At 40.0% G+C, this 18845-nt stretch overlaps 1 protein-coding gene across 2 annotated transcripts; it reads left to right on the plus strand.

The window, feature by feature from the left end:
* The first annotated feature begins 391 nt into the window (after positions 1–391).
* Positions 392–17797, plus strand: ccdc40 (coiled-coil domain 40 molecular ruler complex subunit). 2 transcript variants are annotated; one of them, XM_084930352.1, is made up of 19 exons: positions 741–781; positions 2335–2474; positions 2873–2966; positions 3085–3200; positions 3376–3459; positions 4203–4422; positions 5035–5192; positions 5304–5426; positions 7420–7541; positions 7642–7885; positions 7987–8169; positions 8997–9242; positions 11517–11730; positions 11811–11980; positions 12070–12161; positions 12621–12735; positions 15481–15669; positions 15752–15910; positions 16307–17797. In XM_084930352.1, exons 2-19 carry the CDS (start codon positions 2346–2348, stop codon positions 16544–16546), a joined length of 2898 nt encoding a protein of 965 aa, XP_084786478.1. In that variant the 5' UTR covers positions 741–781; positions 2335–2345; the 3' UTR covers positions 16547–17797. The 2 variants fall into 2 exon arrangements, with proteins under 2 accessions (XP_084786479.1, XP_084786478.1); XM_084930353.1 differs by having other exon boundaries at positions 392–2474.
* Positions 17798–18845: the final 1048 nt, after the last annotated feature.

The following is an 18845-nucleotide window of genomic DNA, read 5'->3' on the forward strand; positions in this document are numbered from 1 at the left end:
TCTCAAGTCAGCAGGCTGCTTGTTCCAGAAAACTGAAAGCACCCTCAACAGACTGAGATTTGATTCTGAGAACAGTTAAAAGACCCTGTCTGGGTTTTTGACAGTCAGCAAGTCAGAGACATACTGGGTGGCCAAACCATTGAGAGCTTTGTGAACTAATAGAAGAATGTGTATATATAGCACTGGGAGCCAGTGAAGTAACTTCAAAACTAACTTAATGAGGTCAAATTTCCATCTACCTGTACGGATTCTGCCTGCTGCATTTTGAATAAGCCAGAGATGTTGTGCTGATGATTTGGTCCTTCAAATAGAGTGCTGCAATAATATAACCAACTTAAACCCATGAATGAGATGAATGCATCTCATAGTCAGTTTGAGACAGGAATTTTATAGTCCTAGATATAATCTTTAAGTGATAGAAAGCAGTACTTAAACCGTATTTATGTGGTTATCAAAACAAAGATCACTGCCCAAAATGAGGCCACAAATTGCATCTAAATATTTGTCTACTCTCTTACAGGCTCCTCCAGGCCTCTCACACTTGTTGGCTGGAGATAAAATGTTACCACAGCATTAAGAAATTAGCTTTGAACATGTCAGTAACTCCTAGAAATGACTTTTATTCTGTAAGCGGTCGTAAATAAGCGCGTACATCCTACGCGCTGCCTGTGTGTTAAAACTCCACAGCGACTGGTGTCTGACTGAGACTGCGCAGACGCCAGCTACGGAAGTTTACGGTTGCCTAGTAACCTTTATCGACTGTACCCGTAACGCTACCGTGGTAAGTCGTATCCTAAATGCAAAATTAAATGATATCATTGGTACGATATAGTACGATGGTAATGGTACGCAAACTCTAAATTGTTCTTTTGACTATTAAAGAGCCAAAGTTAGGTTGACAGTTATTATATTGTGATCCTCACAAACCCTCTCTATTGTTGAGGACTTAGCGCGAAGCTAGCAGGAATACAGAAACATAGCTTATTTTAAATACAAGGAAGGTATTTGTTACCCATAAGCCCAGCCCGGAAATCTTCAGATTTCCACTTGATATTTTATTCATTTTCAAGTAGGCTCAGAAAAACTTGAATATATAAGGTGAGTTCTGGTCAACACATGAAATTGTAAAAATCAATAATGAGTGCAATCTATTTGCTAATTTAATTTCATTGTGTATAATGAAAAACGGTAAATGGCCTGTATTTGTATAGCGCTTTTACTTAGTCCCTAAGGACCCCAAAGCGCTTTACACTACATTCAGTCATTCACCCATTCACACACACATACACACACTGGTGATGGCAAGCTACATTGTAGCCACAGCTGCCCTGGGGCGCACTGACAGAGATAATGATTGTTTCTGATCATTATTATTTATTAATTACGAAGGACCCACCCTGATTCCATAGGGTAGGGAAGCAGACCTATACGGACCTTAGTGGAAGGGCAACACACAACAATATGACCTCTGTTTTGCACTCATTTAAGTGTAAGAAACCGTAGGACGCTGTATTTTTTATATCCAAAACTCATTGAGCAGTCTTATATAACATTTCCACAATTCAAAGGTAAAATAGGCTGCAAAATCTAGACTGATGCTATTTTGACAAATAATTTGACCATGAGGGAGCGTGGACATAAAAAAAATCGACCCCTGTGTACCTGTAGATGTGATAATGCTGGTGCAGAAGTGTATTATCCAGTGCTAACTAGAAATTTCTGAGTTTAATATTAGATTTAAACCATTTAAGAGTCAAAACTTGACTCCAACACAGCACTCAAAGAGTAAGTCATGATGGGGGTGTCAAAAGCAGCACTCAAGTTCAGCAGAACTAAAACTAAAATACCACCTGAACAGGTATCAACTAGAATATCATTTTTCAGTTTCAAGAGAGAAGATTTAATACTGATTAAAAGATTTCATAGATATTGTTTAGCCAAAAGACTATAGACTCCAGACATCCACTTCCAAATTTTGCTTCTTTAAGAATGACTGGACTACTGTTTGGCAGTTTTGCATTTATAATTGAGAGAACACCACAGCCTATTAATCAAAAACCAAGATGGCAGGTAGGACATCTGTTATAGAAGTGAAACATGTCATATGACATCTGAGAAAAGAAAACATGTTCAGAATCTTCAAACGTGGCAATAGCTGACTAATAAAAAAGGGATTAGCACCACAAGTTAAAATATTTGCTCTTATATTTTCAGCATTGCTAAGAAAAAAGTCGTAAAATTTCTCAAAAGCCCTCTCTCTCACCATTAGCCTTTGACATTTGGGGCAAATACACATATTAGTCACCTGGAGAAAATGTAAGTCTTCATGTGAAGTTTTAGGTCCAATGCAGAACCCAGGAGATGATGATGGAAGGGAGGAAAGCTCCCCCCGAAATGAGACAGATCCCAACCTGCAGGATGGAAGTGACGACGCTGAAGAAGACAGTGGAGCGACTGCCTCACATTACAAAGAGGTTTGAGATGTGTATCTGCTGAGGTTTTGTTTCCTTACTTTGTTGCTATTTTAGCAACAGGTCATTGAACACTGATGCAGTTTGGATGTTTGGCCAGGTGCTGTGCTGCTGCACTCACAGTCTTAACTGTTGGATGCATAAAATATTGCAGTAGTGTTAGTCATATGGCTCAAATGGAATCAGCAGTTTGGACTCTCATGACAGAATCCATTCTTAAAGAAGTGTGTCCTCCTTCTTTGCAAATTTTACATTTTGCAAAACCACTCACTCAACCAGATTGGCCCCTTTGGTGGGCAGGTTCATGTTTGACATCTTCAGTCTAACAGTTCTCAATGTCTGAATCACAGCAGCTATTAAGGAGCTCTATTCATGCTTTATGTTTGTCTCCGGACTCACAGGCTCAGTCACTGCCACAGCCAGAGAGCCCTGCTGCCCAGCGTTACCCTGACCTCACTGTAGTGGATGAAAACCTCCCTGCAGCCACAAATTTAAGTAAGTCCCACATTAATCCTCTGTGGGATAATATTTCTATATATTCTATAGCAATATGTACCCTTTTTTACATGATTATTTATTTTTTGGTTAAATGATGCCTTTCACTGTATTTCAGTGCAAGAGGATGTTGCTCAGATGGCTCACCGTTCACACACATCGGAGGAGATGGAGGATCATGAGCCACTGCCAGAAGACGAGGAAGAGGAGTTGATCATTCTTGATCCTGAGCATGTTTGTAGCTTCACCTTTAATCTTTACACGACCAGTGTTTACTAAATAATGAATAGATTTTTGTCTTAGTGCTCATCAGAAAGAAAATTGAATTATGATGGATGTGAAGCATTAATACTACATATCTTTGTCTTCCACTGGGACGTTACTGATACTATATTTAATCTGTTGGCAGCCCGTGGTCAGAAGACAACAAGCTGCTCTGACAATCCAGCTTGGAAAACAGCTGGAGAGGATTAACCAGACACTGAGGGAAAAGGTCAGCCACTTCTCTGACCAAAAACTCTCTCCATCTTTGCTCAGTTAATACACTGATTCACACATGCAGGAGCAAACAAGCTAGTTTCTATACAAACAAATGCAACTTTTCTATTTAAATGTCCAGAAGATGGTGCTGTAGAACTGTATGGCCACTGCAGAACACTTCACATCCTCTGTATTACATAAGACAGGTGTTTAGGAAAGGTGCAACACCCACAAACTGTTTACCTTTCCAAGAAAAACACTTGTTGCAGGGTTAAGGTGTGAAGCCTTCATCACTCAAATGGGTAATGATGACAAACACAATATATTAAATGTCATGTATGGTATATATAGCGAATACTGATTTATAGTACAGTATATTTCATATGTAATGAGTTGAAATTTAAAGCACTTTGTATAAAACGTTTTAAGAGTTCCCCTCATTATCTGAATATGTTCACATAATGGATTCACATAATGTTCACATAATGAATAATGTTTGAAGGTCACAGATTTATTTTTAAAATGTCCCCAAAAGGGTTACAATGTTGGAAATAAGTTACAAATACAATAAAATCTTTTTCAGTTCCAGTTCCAACCGGCAACCACTAATAAGTAGAACCAGTACTTTAATACCAGGCTTTGTCCTGGATGAAGGAAAGCCATTTTAGTACCCAACATAAAAGCATGTATAAAGTCGGTTATCGTCTAGAATTATTGATTTTTCTGTGATTTCTAACTGCTCTCCTCCTCCATCAGCATGCAGTTGCGAAGGATGATGCTAGCCACAATCAGGAATTAGGTGTGGAGGTCTTCAGGATTCAGGAGCATCTGGTCAGACAGCAGAACAGGCTGCATGACCTCCATGAGACCAAGACACAAGCCGAAACCAAACACCAGCAGGCTCTGAACCAGCTGGAGGAGATAAAGAGTCAACATTCCAGCATGACCAGAAAGGTCTGCGAAGCCAGAGCCAATGGTGAGCCTGGACTGTCATTTAGAGGTTGTGTCTTTGTGCTGATCCAGGATTAGTTTTGATTTTATATGACTCTTGATGTCTGTCCCAATGACCACATTACGATTACGTTTTTTTTTTTAAAGAGAACTTTATTGCTACTGTTATCCTCCATCTGAATCAAGCTTCATTCTCTGTTTGGGGTTGTTTTCCACTGTGAGTTCACTCGTACTACTTATGATTGTTACTCAGCCTGCAGTAAAATTAAATAAAATGCTGTAAAATTCAATTACATTAGGATTCCACTTTATGCAACTTCTTTATATTCACCCCTTAGGTTTACACGTTTCAGCCAGAAAGCTGAAGCTTTAAGATCAACTATTTTTATGCATTTGGCTTTATGTTAGTATAAGTGAGAATCTGATGGATGTGAAACCCTAAAAGTTCAATGGCGCAAGTTAAGAAGTTAAAATAAATATAAACAGAATTTTTTAATCCTTCCCTTTTAAAAGCAGCCTTTGTTGGGCCTATGTAATACTGTTTGAGCAACAGAAAGGCAACATCTGTATCTGTTCATGTTTCTGAAATTATGATTTGAGCCATTATGTTTATGCTCTCTCCTCTGTCCTCCCTCAGAGTCCCAGCTACAGGCACAGTTAGACAGCATGACACAGTATCTCATCTTCATCCAAGGAGTCAGTGAAGGTCTGCGCTCTGAAGTCAAAACCATGAATAACGCTAGACGCAAAGCGAGAGCTGAGAAGACCCAGGCAGAAGACCAGAAATTAAAGCAGGTAGACACTCACATGTAAATTATTACGATTTGATTGTATTTGTCAATATATACACTATCTGGTATATTAACATAATTTTAACTAAGCGAAAATACTCATCTGTTACATCAGGATTTATATGTGGAGCGACTAACAAAGGAGTTGGACAGGCTGACGCAGCAGATAGCCATGTATGAGTCCAAAACCAGTGCTCAAGCAGAGGAGACACAGACAGCCAAAGAGGCTCTCTCAGAGGTAACTGCTGTGCCATAAAAGGTTATATGCTGCATCTTTACATGAAGAGATGAGCACTTTATCCCTGCAGCTTTAACAAGAATTAGTTGCCCACCAGACCTTTTTTGGACATAAAAGCAAAATAGTGAGCTAGTGAGATAAGGTGCTAGTTAGTGGTGGGTGATTTCACTATTAAAAGTGTCAACTTTCATAGTACCCATAGCAAATAAATATTTCATTGATGTGAATATTGCTTTTATATCGATTAGTAAAACTGAAAACATTAAAACAATAGTCCAGTTCATTTATCCAGTGACTGATTGAGTGAAAATTTTCCTTGATATATGGATTCACATTCAAGTACTTGCATTTAGGTATGTAGACATGAACAAGACAACCTGCTGGAGTTCAAACTGTGCATCAGAACAGGTCTCTTAAAGGTGATTTAAGTGACCTTGAACGTGGCATGGTTGTTGGAGCACATGAGCCAGTCTTTTTTTTTTTTAAACTGCTGATATACTGCACAACCAGGAGAAAATATTCTGTGAGCAGCAGTGGTCTGAGACAAATTGTTTGATGCCACAGATCAGAGGATAATGGCCAGACTGTCATGTTTCGGCTGTGTGCAGGCAGGAGAGGACCCAAACGCAAACTCACAGGGAGTAAACTCAAAAGCACAGCTTTATTGCTGGGAAACAGGCGATACGACAATACGGAACTAAACTGGGAAAAACTAATTATAATATGCACAAGGAGACACAGGGAGAATCACACACAGCTATGAGGGATGACGCGACATGGAACAGAGGGTGATTCTGACATAAATACACAGAAGGTAATGAGTGAGGTGGGAACATATGGGAGCACAGCTGAGGACAATTGCGCATAACAAGACAGGGATGATACGGAACTGAAAATACTAACCCAAGGTGCAGACCTTAAACGTAACACAGAAAAACACAGAGACACAGACAGGAGGGGAGAGAGAGAGCACGGAGAGAGGACTGACATCATGGGCAGGGGAAACATGGGACAAAACACGAGGTGAAACAAGGCACAGGAGCTCAGAATTATATAAACACAAATATACAGAGGGAGACATAGGAGCAATTACACAAGGAAATCTGACAACCAATAGCTAAACATAACAATCTAGGGACTAAAACGTTAAACTAACAAGGTGGACTCAAACCATAATACAAAATAACAAAACACAAAAACTGAAACCGCTGGGTCATAAGACCCAGGATCATGACACAGACTTCTTTGAGCTGATAGGAAGACAACAGTAAGCCAAATAAACACTTGCTAGAACCAAAGTATGCAGAAAGAGCACCTCTGAAGGCATGATTTGAAGCAGATGGGATACAACAGCAGAAAATCACTAAGGGTGAATCTCCCTTCAGATAAGAACAGGAAGTGGAGGCAATTCACACAGTATCAGCTGTTCAGGATGGTGCTGGTATAATGGTGTAGGGGATATTTTATTGGCACACCTTTGATCCTTCAGTATCGACTGAGCACTGATGAAATACCACACCTACCTGACTCTTGTTGGTGCTGATTCCTTTATGACCACAACCACATATTACCCATCTTCTAATGGCTGCTTCCAACAGGATGTTGAACCATGTCACAAAACTCAGAACATCTCAAACTGGACTCTTGACCATGACAACGAGTTCACTGTAGTCAGATGGCCTCCAGCAGTCACCACATCTCCGTCCAACAGAGCATCTGTGAATCTGTGCCACAATTTTAAAAAAGGCTGTTTTGAAGGCAAGTTTGTCCAACCTGAACTACCTGTAACTGATGAAGTGGCTGGTGGGTGTATCTTACTAGTTGATTTAATGATGTAAATGGATACAGTCAACACAAAAATATTTGGATGAGAGAAAAAGACAAACAGGTTATGTTTTTGTCTCGGTTTACTAACTCATGAACGAAATAACAATTCTCTGATTATGGCAGTCGTCAAACAACATCAGTCATTCATTTTTACATCTTTGTGCAGGCTGAGATGGAGATGGAGTCACTGTTGGTGGCCCGTAAACAGCTGCTACAGCAGTGGAGCAGCTGCCTCATGGGGTTGAGGAGACGAGACGAGGCCTTCGGTGCGATGCAGGAAGTCATCCGGTGAGACTGATGGATGTGGGAAGCTGTTTTTGATTTTTTATTCAAAAGTAACACAGAGCAAAAAGTGAGCAGCCATTCATTTTTTTTCTGTTCTTCTCAGTGAAACCAAGCACCAGGTGATCTTGCTGGACAAGGACATTGATGGCTACAAGAAGTCCATCAATGCAGAGCAGGAGCAAAATGAGATACTGACACTGCAGCTGAATTGGTCTCAAATGGACTGCACCACTACCAGAAAGCTCATCAGTGACAAGCAGGCTCAGCAAGAGGCCCTGCAGGCCCACTACAGCACATTCCTCCTCACTCTGCAGGAGACAGAGCGAACCCTCGCTAGACTCTCAAAGGTCAGTGTTTGTCCAGAGAGCAGTCGTGGTACAAGGTTAGAAACATTACACTGCCTGATTTTGTTTTTGTCTTTCTTTAATCTCACCCTTAATTTCTCCAGGAATTTGGGTCACTCCAGGCTCAAGTGAACGATCAGAGTAAGCATCTGGAGAAAGAGAGTTCTGCACGGCTGGAGCTGGAAAACAACATCATGAGCTCCATGCAGCATAAGCTCCTCCACAACAACGCTGCCAAGTACTCCCAACTGCTCACCGAGAAGATATCCAGACTCAAAAAAGAGAAGGTAACTAAAAGCAGGAAAGTATTCGAAATGCTTAGACTGTCATAACACTCTTATGATAACACTCTTCAGACCATTCACACTAAATCCCCTTTCTTTGATATCTCTAGTATTATCATAAGAGTGTTATTCACTATACCCTACATATTGTCCAGGTCTTTGGCTTGGGCTTGTTTTAGTGAAAGACACACTCCAGCAGTATCACGTTATAGATAAAGAAAGAGAGAGAATTCACAAGCAACTGATGAAGTCTTTTGGTTTGAAATGACAGAATAATGCAAATAACAACAGCTCTACAGGATTAGTAACAGTAGTAGTAGTAGTAACAGGTGTTAAATAAGTACATGTATAAAGGTTAATGTACACTATAGAGCCATAGAGATTTTAATGCAATTTATTCATATATTGTCAAATTAGCTTTATTCAATTTCAGTATTATTATTTTACTAATATTAACGTTTTTTGTTCATGCTTTTACGTGACAGAATTACATTTTCCATTTTGATTCCTAGCTTTTTTCTTTTTTTCTTTTCTGTACATCATCTACTAAAGATGAAAATGAGCTTTTAGAATATCTTGTAAAATATGTACAATATAGAAATAAACAAATAAATCAGTGTTATTCTATTCTAAACTGTTCTAGCATATAAATACAAACACACACGTATCCTGAAACCAGATATTGAACAATAAGTGTGGGAAGATTCAAAAATGTAAAAAAGAAAATAAGCTAGTGCAGCAAATAATTAATGTAAAATGTGTAGAGAATAAAACAAATATGTGAAGATATCAGATTTATGTGCTTCTCATCATTCCTTTCCCCCCTTTAGATGTACCAGTTGAAGCAGTCAGAGGAGGAGGTGTTGGCGGTGAAGCTGGAGAGCCAGCTGGTCAGCCAGCGAGTGGACAGCCTGGCCCTGACTCAGGAGGCCCTTGATCAGGAGATCACAAAGTACAACAAGTTAATCACAGCCATTGAGGCTAAGCTTACTTCATCTGTTAGAGTCATCGAGCAGAAGCAGTCAACGATCATCGGATACAACAAGAAGATTTCTCAAATAGCGGCCACCACTGGGGTGAGTGGCTGTGGGGAAGCTGTGGCTTCTTGTTACTAAGATCATAAATAAATACAATAGAATACAATGCAATTTTATATATATATAGCACGTTGAAAACCAGGGGGTACACCAAAGTGCTTCACAGTAAGGAATAACGGTAAATAATTGCACTGAACAGTAAGTGATTAAAACAAGGTCAAATAGAGAAAACAGAGAAACAAACAAACACATTAGTAAGTAGAGATAGGGAGAAATCATGATTATCCAGAGAAATGAGTAGCGATACAGCAATTAAGGAGCGGTGAGAATTAGCGAGTTGGAAAAGCCAGGTTGAATAGGTAAGTTTTAAAGCGTGCTTTAAAGTATTGGATGGAGTCAGAGGCACGAATGCTAGCAGGAAGACTATTCCAGAGGTTTGATGCTACAGAGGCAAAAGCACGATCACCCAGACGGTGCCTGGGCTGGGCCAGAAGTAACTGACCAGATGATTGTAAAGAATGGCTGACAGCATAGAGACTGAGAAGGTCGATGAGATAGTCATGGGCAAGGTTGTTTAGGCATTTCAAAGTAAGCATCCATCCATTTTCTTCCACTTATCCGGAGCCGGGTCATGGGGGCAACAGCCCAAGCAGAGAAACCCAGACCTCCCTCTCCCCAGCCACCTCCTCCAGCTTGTCCGGGGGAACACCAAGGCGTTCCCAGGCCAGCCGAGAGATATAATATCTCCATCGTGTCCTGGGTCTGCCCCCGGACCTCCTCCCCGTGGGACATGCCTGGAAAACCTCACCCAGGAGGCGCCCAGGAGGCATCCTTGTCAGATGCCCGAACCACCTCAACTGGCTCCTTTCGATGTGGAGGAGCAGCGGCTCTACTCTGAGCCCCTCTCGAATGCCAAACTTCTCACCCTATCTCTAAGGGAGAGGCCAGCCACCCTTTGGAGGAAGCCCATTTCCGCCGCTTGTATTCGCGATCTCGTTCTTTCGGTCACTACCCCTCACCTTGTGAGGGTAGGGGCGTAGATCAACCGATAAATTGAGAGCTTTGCTTTTACACTCAGCTCTCTCTTCACCACAACAGACCGGTACAGCGTGCGTATCGCTTCAGCCACTGCACCAATTGTCTGTCGATCTCCCACTCCCCGCGAACCATTCCAAGGTGAGCTGGAGGCCAATGAAGCCAACAGGACCACATCATCTGCAAAAAGCAGAGATGAAATCCTGAGACCACCCAAGGGAAAGCCTTCCGCCATTTGGCTACGCCTAGAAATTCTGTCCATAAAAATTATGAACAGAATCGGTGACAAAGGGCAGCCCCGTCGGAGCCCATCACCCACCAGGAACGAGTCCGACTTATTGCCGGCAATGCGGACCAAGCTCTTGCAACGGTTGTATCCCGTAGCAATGGGACAGACACCCCATAGGTGTCTATGGGGTGTCTGTCCAGCACCGCCCACAGGACCCCTCAAGGGGCGTGGTCGAATGCCTTCTCCAAGTCCACAAAACACATGCAGACTGGTTGGGCAAACTCCCATGCACCCTCAAGTATTCTCGAGAGGATAAAGAGCTGATCCAGTGTTCCACGACCAGCACGAAAACCGCATTGTTCCTCCTGTATCCAAGGTTCGACTAACTGACAGACTCTCCTCTCCAGCACCCTGGCATAGACTCTCCCAGGGAGGCTGAGGAGTGTGAGGACGCAAGTAAGCAGCAGAACTTTAAAATCAATACGAAATTTAATAAGCAGCCAATGTAAGTCAGAGAGCACTGGAATAATAGAGGCAAACTTTCTAGTTCCGGTTGTGAGACGAGCCGCAGCATTCTGAACGAGCTGTAATCGTTGGAGGTGAGCAAGTTGGAGTCCAGAGTAGAGCGAGTTACAATAATCTAATCTGGAGGTCACAAAGGCATGTATCAGTTTTTTAACCAATTAAGGGCAGAATCCTTGATGCCTATAACATGTTCCAGTCTCTCTAAAATAATTTTATGGTCTACCATATCAAAAGCAGCAGACAGATCCAATAAAATTAAAATGGCAGGGCAAGAGTCAGTAATTAAAAGAAGATCATTGAAAACCCTCAGCAATGCCGTTTCAGTGCTGTGGTTTCAGTGCCAATTACATCGAACCCATCCTTTAAAATCTGGGATGGAAGGAAATCGTGAGCCAAGTTCGAACTTCTCAATTGATCAATTATGCTTTTAAAAGTAGAAAGTGAATGAAAATAATTCAGTGTCATTTTGAATTGTTTTCAAAAACGAGGCTGCCAGCTTTAATTTATTTTTCCTGCATTTGCAGCATGATGACCTCGGTCCTCTGCACATCAAGATACAGTCAATAATAGCTCAGATTGAGGAGCTGGCAGCAAATATAAAGAGCGACCAGCAGCTTTGGATGAAGCGACAGGGGATTCTGATGGGACTGACCCAAACGATAGAAGCCAACAGCAAGGAGCTGCTCAAACTGCAGGCGGAGTACACAGGATGGCAACAGACGAAACTCTACTTTGAGAGTATGCAGAACGCACGTGCAAGTCACAACCTGTATGCTACTATCTCCACTTCATTCTCACACCAACTCTAACCCTTTCAGGTCAGATAGAATCAGAGCACCACGAGGAGGCTGAGCTGGAGAAGAGCTCAAAGATGCTGAAGCGTGATCAGCTGAAGCTCAACATGCTGCTCAGCAAGAAAGGACAACTGAGCCAGGCTCTGCAGCAGGAGAACGCCGTGATGGAGACAGATTTCATTCACAGACTTAAGGCATGACAGGCGGGTTTCGTCATTTTATATTTTCTTCTTTTCTTCTGTTTTATATTAATATATAACTTTATCTAAAACAATGTGACCAGGATGCAGAGAGGGAGGCCGTTAAGATGCAGATGAAAGTCGAGAAGACGCAGGAGGAAAAGGAGAGGCTCCTCAACAGTCTGGTGGAAGCTGAGTCAGTCACTTTCTCTTTGTCCTTGTTTCTTCTGACTTAAACATATTCAATTTATTTATTATTGAGTTGATTTGCTAATCAACTCTTAAATCTCTCTCTCAACTCTTAAGTCCTACTACTTATTCATGCATCTTTCAGGATCTTACAAAGCTTCAAACAACGCATTGACTATTAAATTAGTTGTCTGCGATTTTGATAGCCGACATAATCGTGACTAGTCGACTAATCGTGGCAGCCCTAGTGCCAAATTCCAACCCAGCCCTGTGTAACTCAAATGCCTCTAACTTGAAACATATTCATAGTATGAAGGTAAAATTTTGCAGGGCTTCATTAAATATGCAGAGTTATTTTCGGAAGAATCACATACTCAGAGAAACACTTTGATTTTTAATGGAATAGTGTACTTTGTTCTGCAATTGTGTGTATTTTCTCTTTTTCTTTGGCACGTGTGGCATACAGGCGGCAAATCATGCTGTGGGAGAAGAAGACACAGCTTGTAAAAGAGATGCGTTCAGCTATGGATGTGGGGCAGGGAGAAAGCCACACGATGAAAGCTGAAATACATCGTATGGAGGTAAACACAGTACGATTACAGACAGACTATAAGGTTGATTTGCCATCTACATTTTAGCCTTAGCCTGCCATGTGCAAATGTGCTGTTTATGTACAATGCATAAACACATAAGAGTGGGATATGCTTTATTTGAAATGCATTTGATCACTTTGACCCTTGAAAAAAAATTTTGGGAAAATTCACTGTTTATTGAACCTTTTGACAATTTATTTTATTAAATAAATATAAGTTTGCTAATATAAGTTTTAATTTCTTCATCCAGCAATTTTTTTTATAATTTATTGCTTACAAATGTATTGTGCAATGTTTTTTTAGTTTTCAAGGGAAAAAGCCTCAAAAGCTCATGTATCAGGAATGAAGTTCAGCAAATTTTCCAATTTACAACTTAAAGAATAGAAACAAAATGTGGATATGACTTTACAGCATCAGTAGTGGTGTAACGATTCTCCTAACCCACAGTTCAGTCTCAGTTCTTCTTTAGATGGAATAAATATTTAAAAGCTCAATTATATGATCAGAAATGAATAATGAATGAATAGTAAACATAGTCTTATTCATTTCCAGTTTACTCATTACCTGAACAATCTTTAACATTAAAATGATTTCATCAGCATGATCTAATTAAGCATTAACTGCTCAACATGGGTATCACTGTAAAGGAAGATTGAACTATATTGTGGACACTTTTATCAGTCATAGTTTCAAGGCTGTTAAACCTCTAAGCAAGGGTAATTTTATATATAAGGAGTTTCCATCAAAGAAAGGTATCTGAGACAAAAAAGGGCTCCAGGTCCAATCGGATGTGAAAACTAACAGCTCAGTCTTTTTATTTCTCGTACCTCCTCGGGGAAAAAATTATCTCAAGCTCCTCCAAACTCACAGTAGTGTTATTTTCTCTATAGAAGCAGATAAATCTGTCAGTTTGGTGTCTGATTACAGCACATAATACTGATATATTCAGATTATATTCAGAATATAAATCAGTGCCTGCTTGTAAGAGACAAGGTGAAGGAAGATATGAAAGCCGCAAAAATACATCTTATTAAAGCTTTTTGTAAATGTGTTAGATCTTATGGCTCATTTGCTTTCTCATTATGAACTACTGAGGCATACAATGTATAACTGCAAAATTAAAGTATAGATACTTTAACTCAGTGTAAACTCAGTTTTGAAAGAACTAACACTGGGATCACATTAGGAGGCAGATTTTTTCAAATGTTTTTAATAGACCCAACAAATACAAATATTTTTGATTGTATTGCTCCTTTTTGCCTTCAGAACTGCTTCAATTTTTTGAATCTAGAAACATTTGTCAGAGTCTTTGGTTCACATCAACATGATAGGATCACACAGGTGCTGCAGATTTGCCAACTGCACATCTATGATCCCGTTCTACTACAACCCAAAGGTGCTCTTTTGGATTAAATCTGTAGATGCTGTTTGAGGGTAGTGAACTCACTGTTGTGTTCAAAGTCATTTAAATCACATTTCTTTCCCATTCTGATGCTTGATTTGGACTTCAATTCAATTCAATTTAATTTTACTTATATAGCGCCAAATCACAACAGCAGTCGCCTCAAGGCGCTTTATATTGTACAGTAGATCGTACAATAATAGATACAGAGAAAAACCCAACAAACAATGAATTCAATTCTGGATTTAACAGGAAGCCAATGAAGGGAAGCCGATACAGGATAAATATGCTCTCTCTTTCTTGTCCCTGTCAGTACTCTTGCTGCAGCATTTTGGATTAGCTGAAGTCCAGCCTGGAAGTAATAAATGCATGAACTAGTTTTTCAGCATCACTCTGAGACAGGATATTTCTAATTTTAGAGATGTTGCGCAAATGGAAGAAAGCAGTCTTACATATTTGTTTAATATGTGCACCCATCCAGGTCTTTATGTCTTTAAGACATTCCTGCAGTTTAACTAATTGGTGTGTGTTACCTGGCTTCATGGACAGATAGAGCTGCGTGTCATCTGCATAGCAGTAAAAATGTATGCTATGTCTTCTAATGATACTGCCTAGGGGAAGCATGTATAATGTAAACAGAATTGGTCCTAATTCATTTGAAAGCATCAGGCTTTCAAATGAATTAAAAGTCTGTCTGGGTCTTTCGTTGATTAATAGGCTGGTGTGATAAATTGCTGCCACACCGCCCCCTCTGCCTGTGCTTCGAGGTTTCTGGTAGTTAGAATGACTCGGGGGTGCTGATTCATTTAAACTAACATAATCATCCTGCTGCAACCAGGTTTCTGTAAGGCAGAGTAAATCGATTTGTTGATCAATTATTAAGTCATGTACTAACAGAGACTTGGAGGAGAGAGACCTAATATTTAATAATCCACATTTCACTGTTTTACTCTTTGGTTCAGATGTGGATACTGTATTGTTCTTTCTTTGTGATTGTTTATGTTTTTTTGTTTTGTTTTTAAATCTTTATTCATAAGATTTTAAGTTCAGTTGTTTATTGCTAGTTTGTAGTGTGTTTTTTGTCTGTTTGGGAGCTGACGGAGTTACCAAGTCATCTTGGTCATACATTTGTCACATGGAGGCTACATATATCATGTAGTTTTAAAGGCAGTGTTGGTTAACGTGAAGTTGGACTTGAATTTCATTTGGTGATATTTTTAAAATTGTCTTGAAAGTCGTAAAACTAAGTTGTAAGAACGCTGGATAACAATTTGCTCTTAGGGTGATTAATGTTTGTGAATTCTACCCAAAGTGTGTTTGTGTCTGTGCAGGTGCGACTCAGCCAGCTAATGAGGCAACGGGAATGCCTGCTGAGGGAAAGCGAAGCAACAGTGGCGAGAAGGGAAACCATCGTCTTGCGCAAGGAGGCCATGATGAGGAACTCCCTCAAACAGGCTACACAGGGTGACCTGAGCCTCTCTATACAGGGCCTACAGCGCAAGATCCGGGAAGCACACAAGGTAAAAGAGGCTGACGGAACATTAATTCATTTGTGCTTGGAGCAGGTTGAGCATTTATCTTACATGCAGGATTTGTCTTCAGCAAGTGGTAGAGTATGAGCAGGTGATTGGGGAGCTACAAAAACAGAAGGAAAGTTTGAGAGACAGGATCGCGCAGAGGAAGACTCATCTCACAGAACTGTGCAGCACCAGTTACATCCTCGACTCTGACTTTGTTAATCTTCAGGATACCAAAGAAAGGGTAAGGGTCACAGACTGTGAATGTGAATATGCGATTGTACTTTAAAATTGTTATTCTTCTGAATTGCACTGGGTTGCATGTACAGTGAGGGTGTGATCCACTTTTCATTGGCTTCTAATCTGATGCACTCTTTATTGTTAAAGGAGCAATGATACCCGGTATGTGTCAATACAAATGTCTAATGGGAAGTGAAACTGTCACCATTGCACAACTTAATGAAGGTGTGGTGAGAATGTTTAACCTGTTTTTCTTTGGGTCACGTACACAGAACTTGCTCATCACAGTTTCCACTCTTGGAAAATACTCACACTTATCCGACCTATCAGGAATAAAATATAACTACTCATTGTTTGATTAATATGTCATTACTCTGTCATTATCGCTCCCTCTCTCTAGAACCTAGGACACCTAGTGGCTCTGCAGAGTCGGGCCAAGAGGTTGCGTACAGTGTGTGAAGGCAGCTATCGAGCACTCTCCACCCCCGAATCCGTGGAAGCCGCCCTGCAGAGGCAGACGGAGCGCTTGCATGCCATCAGCACCATCTTGCACCGCGTATGTGAGGAGTTCCCCCAACATCAGGGGGCGCTCCGCAGGCTGTCACGAGCACTGTCTGAACATGCACGGGCTGTGGAATAGGAAACATCCCAAAGTCAGGAAAAGATGACGTGACAGTGCGCGCTGGAAGGACAATGCACAGGAATGACATGTGAGTGAAAAAAGGGAAAGCTTAGATAAGTAACAGCCAGGGAAGGATGACAGCTTGTTCATATTGATGTGTGGTTTTGTTGATGCATTGAAATGTTGTTTGTGAAAAAATTTAAGAAATAAAAGGTAATGAAGTTTCTAATCTCAAAGTTAATTATGTGGCCCACTGAATTGTGTTAAAGTTGACCCCAAGGGCTTTTTAGACTGGCACATTTAAATTCCGGGTCTCCAAAAAGCCAGTTACAAAATACCTGAAAAGCAAAAAGATGTTTTTTGTTGTATTAACTAATTATTGTGGAAAGTAAAAATCACAGTACTTTGGTGATCATTAAAATATGTCCTGAATTTACAAATTGATGACGATTCATCTGGTAATCCATGACACACTGCTCTGCCCTACATAAGCTGCCTTTATAGGTTCAAAGTATCTGCATTGGTATTGGCAACATTTGCAGCATCGTACAGCAGTAACTTACAAACAGAATGTTTGAACAGCAGATGAGTGAAGTGTCTGTGCTCACAAACTTCCATATTGGGGATATCTACTCACACACAAAAACTGAAGCCTGGCAGTGATTAGTTTTACATACACCATCCTCAGTCTTTGGCCATGTTTAACATGAGCATTCACCATTGTGTCACAAATATACAGTAATGTGCAAATATCTTAAAGCCACCAATTAGTTCTTTATGTTTTGCTATGAAAAATAGGTATTGTTAAAAGATACATAAGTAAATCTAAGTATATAAGGCAAAGTCAAAGTTTATAGAGTTTTGATGTTGTTGAAACACAATATTTGGTGTGACCAGTTTTATTCTTCAGCTCAGCTTGAACTCTCTTAGATGAGATTTCTTTTAAGTAGACTTCAGTATTGTTCTCCAGGCTGTCCTGGTCACAAATCTAAACTTTTGATTACAGACAAACTGGTTTGAAAGCAAACTTGCATCACTTATAGACTGACAGTAATAGCTCTCTGTTGTTTCCTGTATTCATAGTCTCATCTTCTATTGTTGAAAATGATGGATGGAGGATTTCTAACTATTTCTGAAGTCTTTGAGCTCTAAAACCCACAAAGAATTCAGATTGAGCAACCTTGGAAACAGCTTCCGTTCACTGTGTCATAACAGTTGTATTTAGCTCATTTCCTTCTCTTCTTCATTAAACCTTTAACTTTACATTTACAGTTTTGCAGATATTTTGTCAAACATGTGTTCCACATTACATAATAATATTAATCTGAATATATAAATCTCTGTTGTGTATTTTTTTTCATTCTTCAGTTCTGCTTGCTTTCATACTGGAGAAATTATAAAAATGATATATACTTCAAACAGTGTTCAGTAACTCAAAAACACTCAAGAAACAGTAAGTACACTCATCACCAGGGGAGTGAACTGCCTTTGTTCAGCTCAGTCCTGGAAGAAATTCTCACATTTTGTTGTAGCAGTCAACTTCATCAGGCTACGGCAGCCACGTTAATGCTTTCACCGACGGTAAAGTGGAATCTTTAACACAATTCTGAAAAACCAGGGGTGATCGAGCCTTTTCACTCGCAAATTGTGGAATGATCTCCCTGCCCAGCCCCCTTGTTACCTCTTTTTAAAATATATCTTAAAACTCTTTTTTATTCTTTGGCTTTTAAATCCGAATGAGAGTGGTGCACTCTTAGCTTTTATTTACTGTAGTATTTTTATTACTGTTGTTCTTGCTGATTTTTTGTGTAGTGTTTTGGTGATTTGTATAGCACTTTGTCAAAATTGTGTTTTTAAAAAAAGTGCTTTATAACTAAGTATGTATCATAAAATATCGCATAACTATTAGATTGGATTCCACTTAAAAATATTTATTTTAAAATAGCCTGATATTCCACAGTCACACCTTTTTATATAATATTTTTCATACTGCCGTGGTAATGTGTTGATCAAATGGAAAACGTGCCACTTTACACGGTACACATACCCTAAAGTACACAAAACGCTATATTATCAGTACTTGGTGCAACTTGACGCAAGCTTATTTTGGTTTTCTATTGTCAGTAGTGCACATGCTTTGTTTTTTTTTCTCATTCCTTATCAGTTGATGTCGAAGATCAGTTGAAGATGACACAAAAACGTAGTAGGGACAGAACTGTCACATACCATCTGGAGTGACAGAGCAGAGAAAAGAACCTAAAGTCAGGTTAGCACCAGCCTTGTAATGTTGCAATGCTGTGAAACCTGCTGCTCAAAT

This window comes from Perissodus microlepis, chromosome 6, assembly GCF_051167445.1.
Source record: "Perissodus microlepis isolate ML-2025 ecotype Zambia chromosome 6, ASM5116744v1, whole genome shotgun sequence".
NCBI classification, from domain to species: Eukaryota; Metazoa; Chordata; class Actinopteri; order Cichliformes; family Cichlidae; genus Perissodus; species Perissodus microlepis.

What these genes read in the sequence shown, in the direction of transcription:
- ccdc40 (XM_084930353.1), top strand. Translation starts at nt 2,346, where the DNA reads ATGCAGAACCCAGGAGATGATGATGGAAGGGAGGAAAGCTCCCCCCGA. An exon ending in TCATTCTTGATCCTGAGCAT is followed by an intron (nt 3,201 to 3,375) that starts GTTTGTAGCTTC and finishes ATCTGTTGGCAG; the next exon opens with CCCGTGGTCAGAAGACAACA. An exon ending in CTGAAATACATCGTATGGAG is followed by an intron (nt 12,736 to 15,480) that starts GTAAACACAGTA and finishes GTGTCTGTGCAG; the next exon opens with GTGCGACTCAGCCAGCTAAT.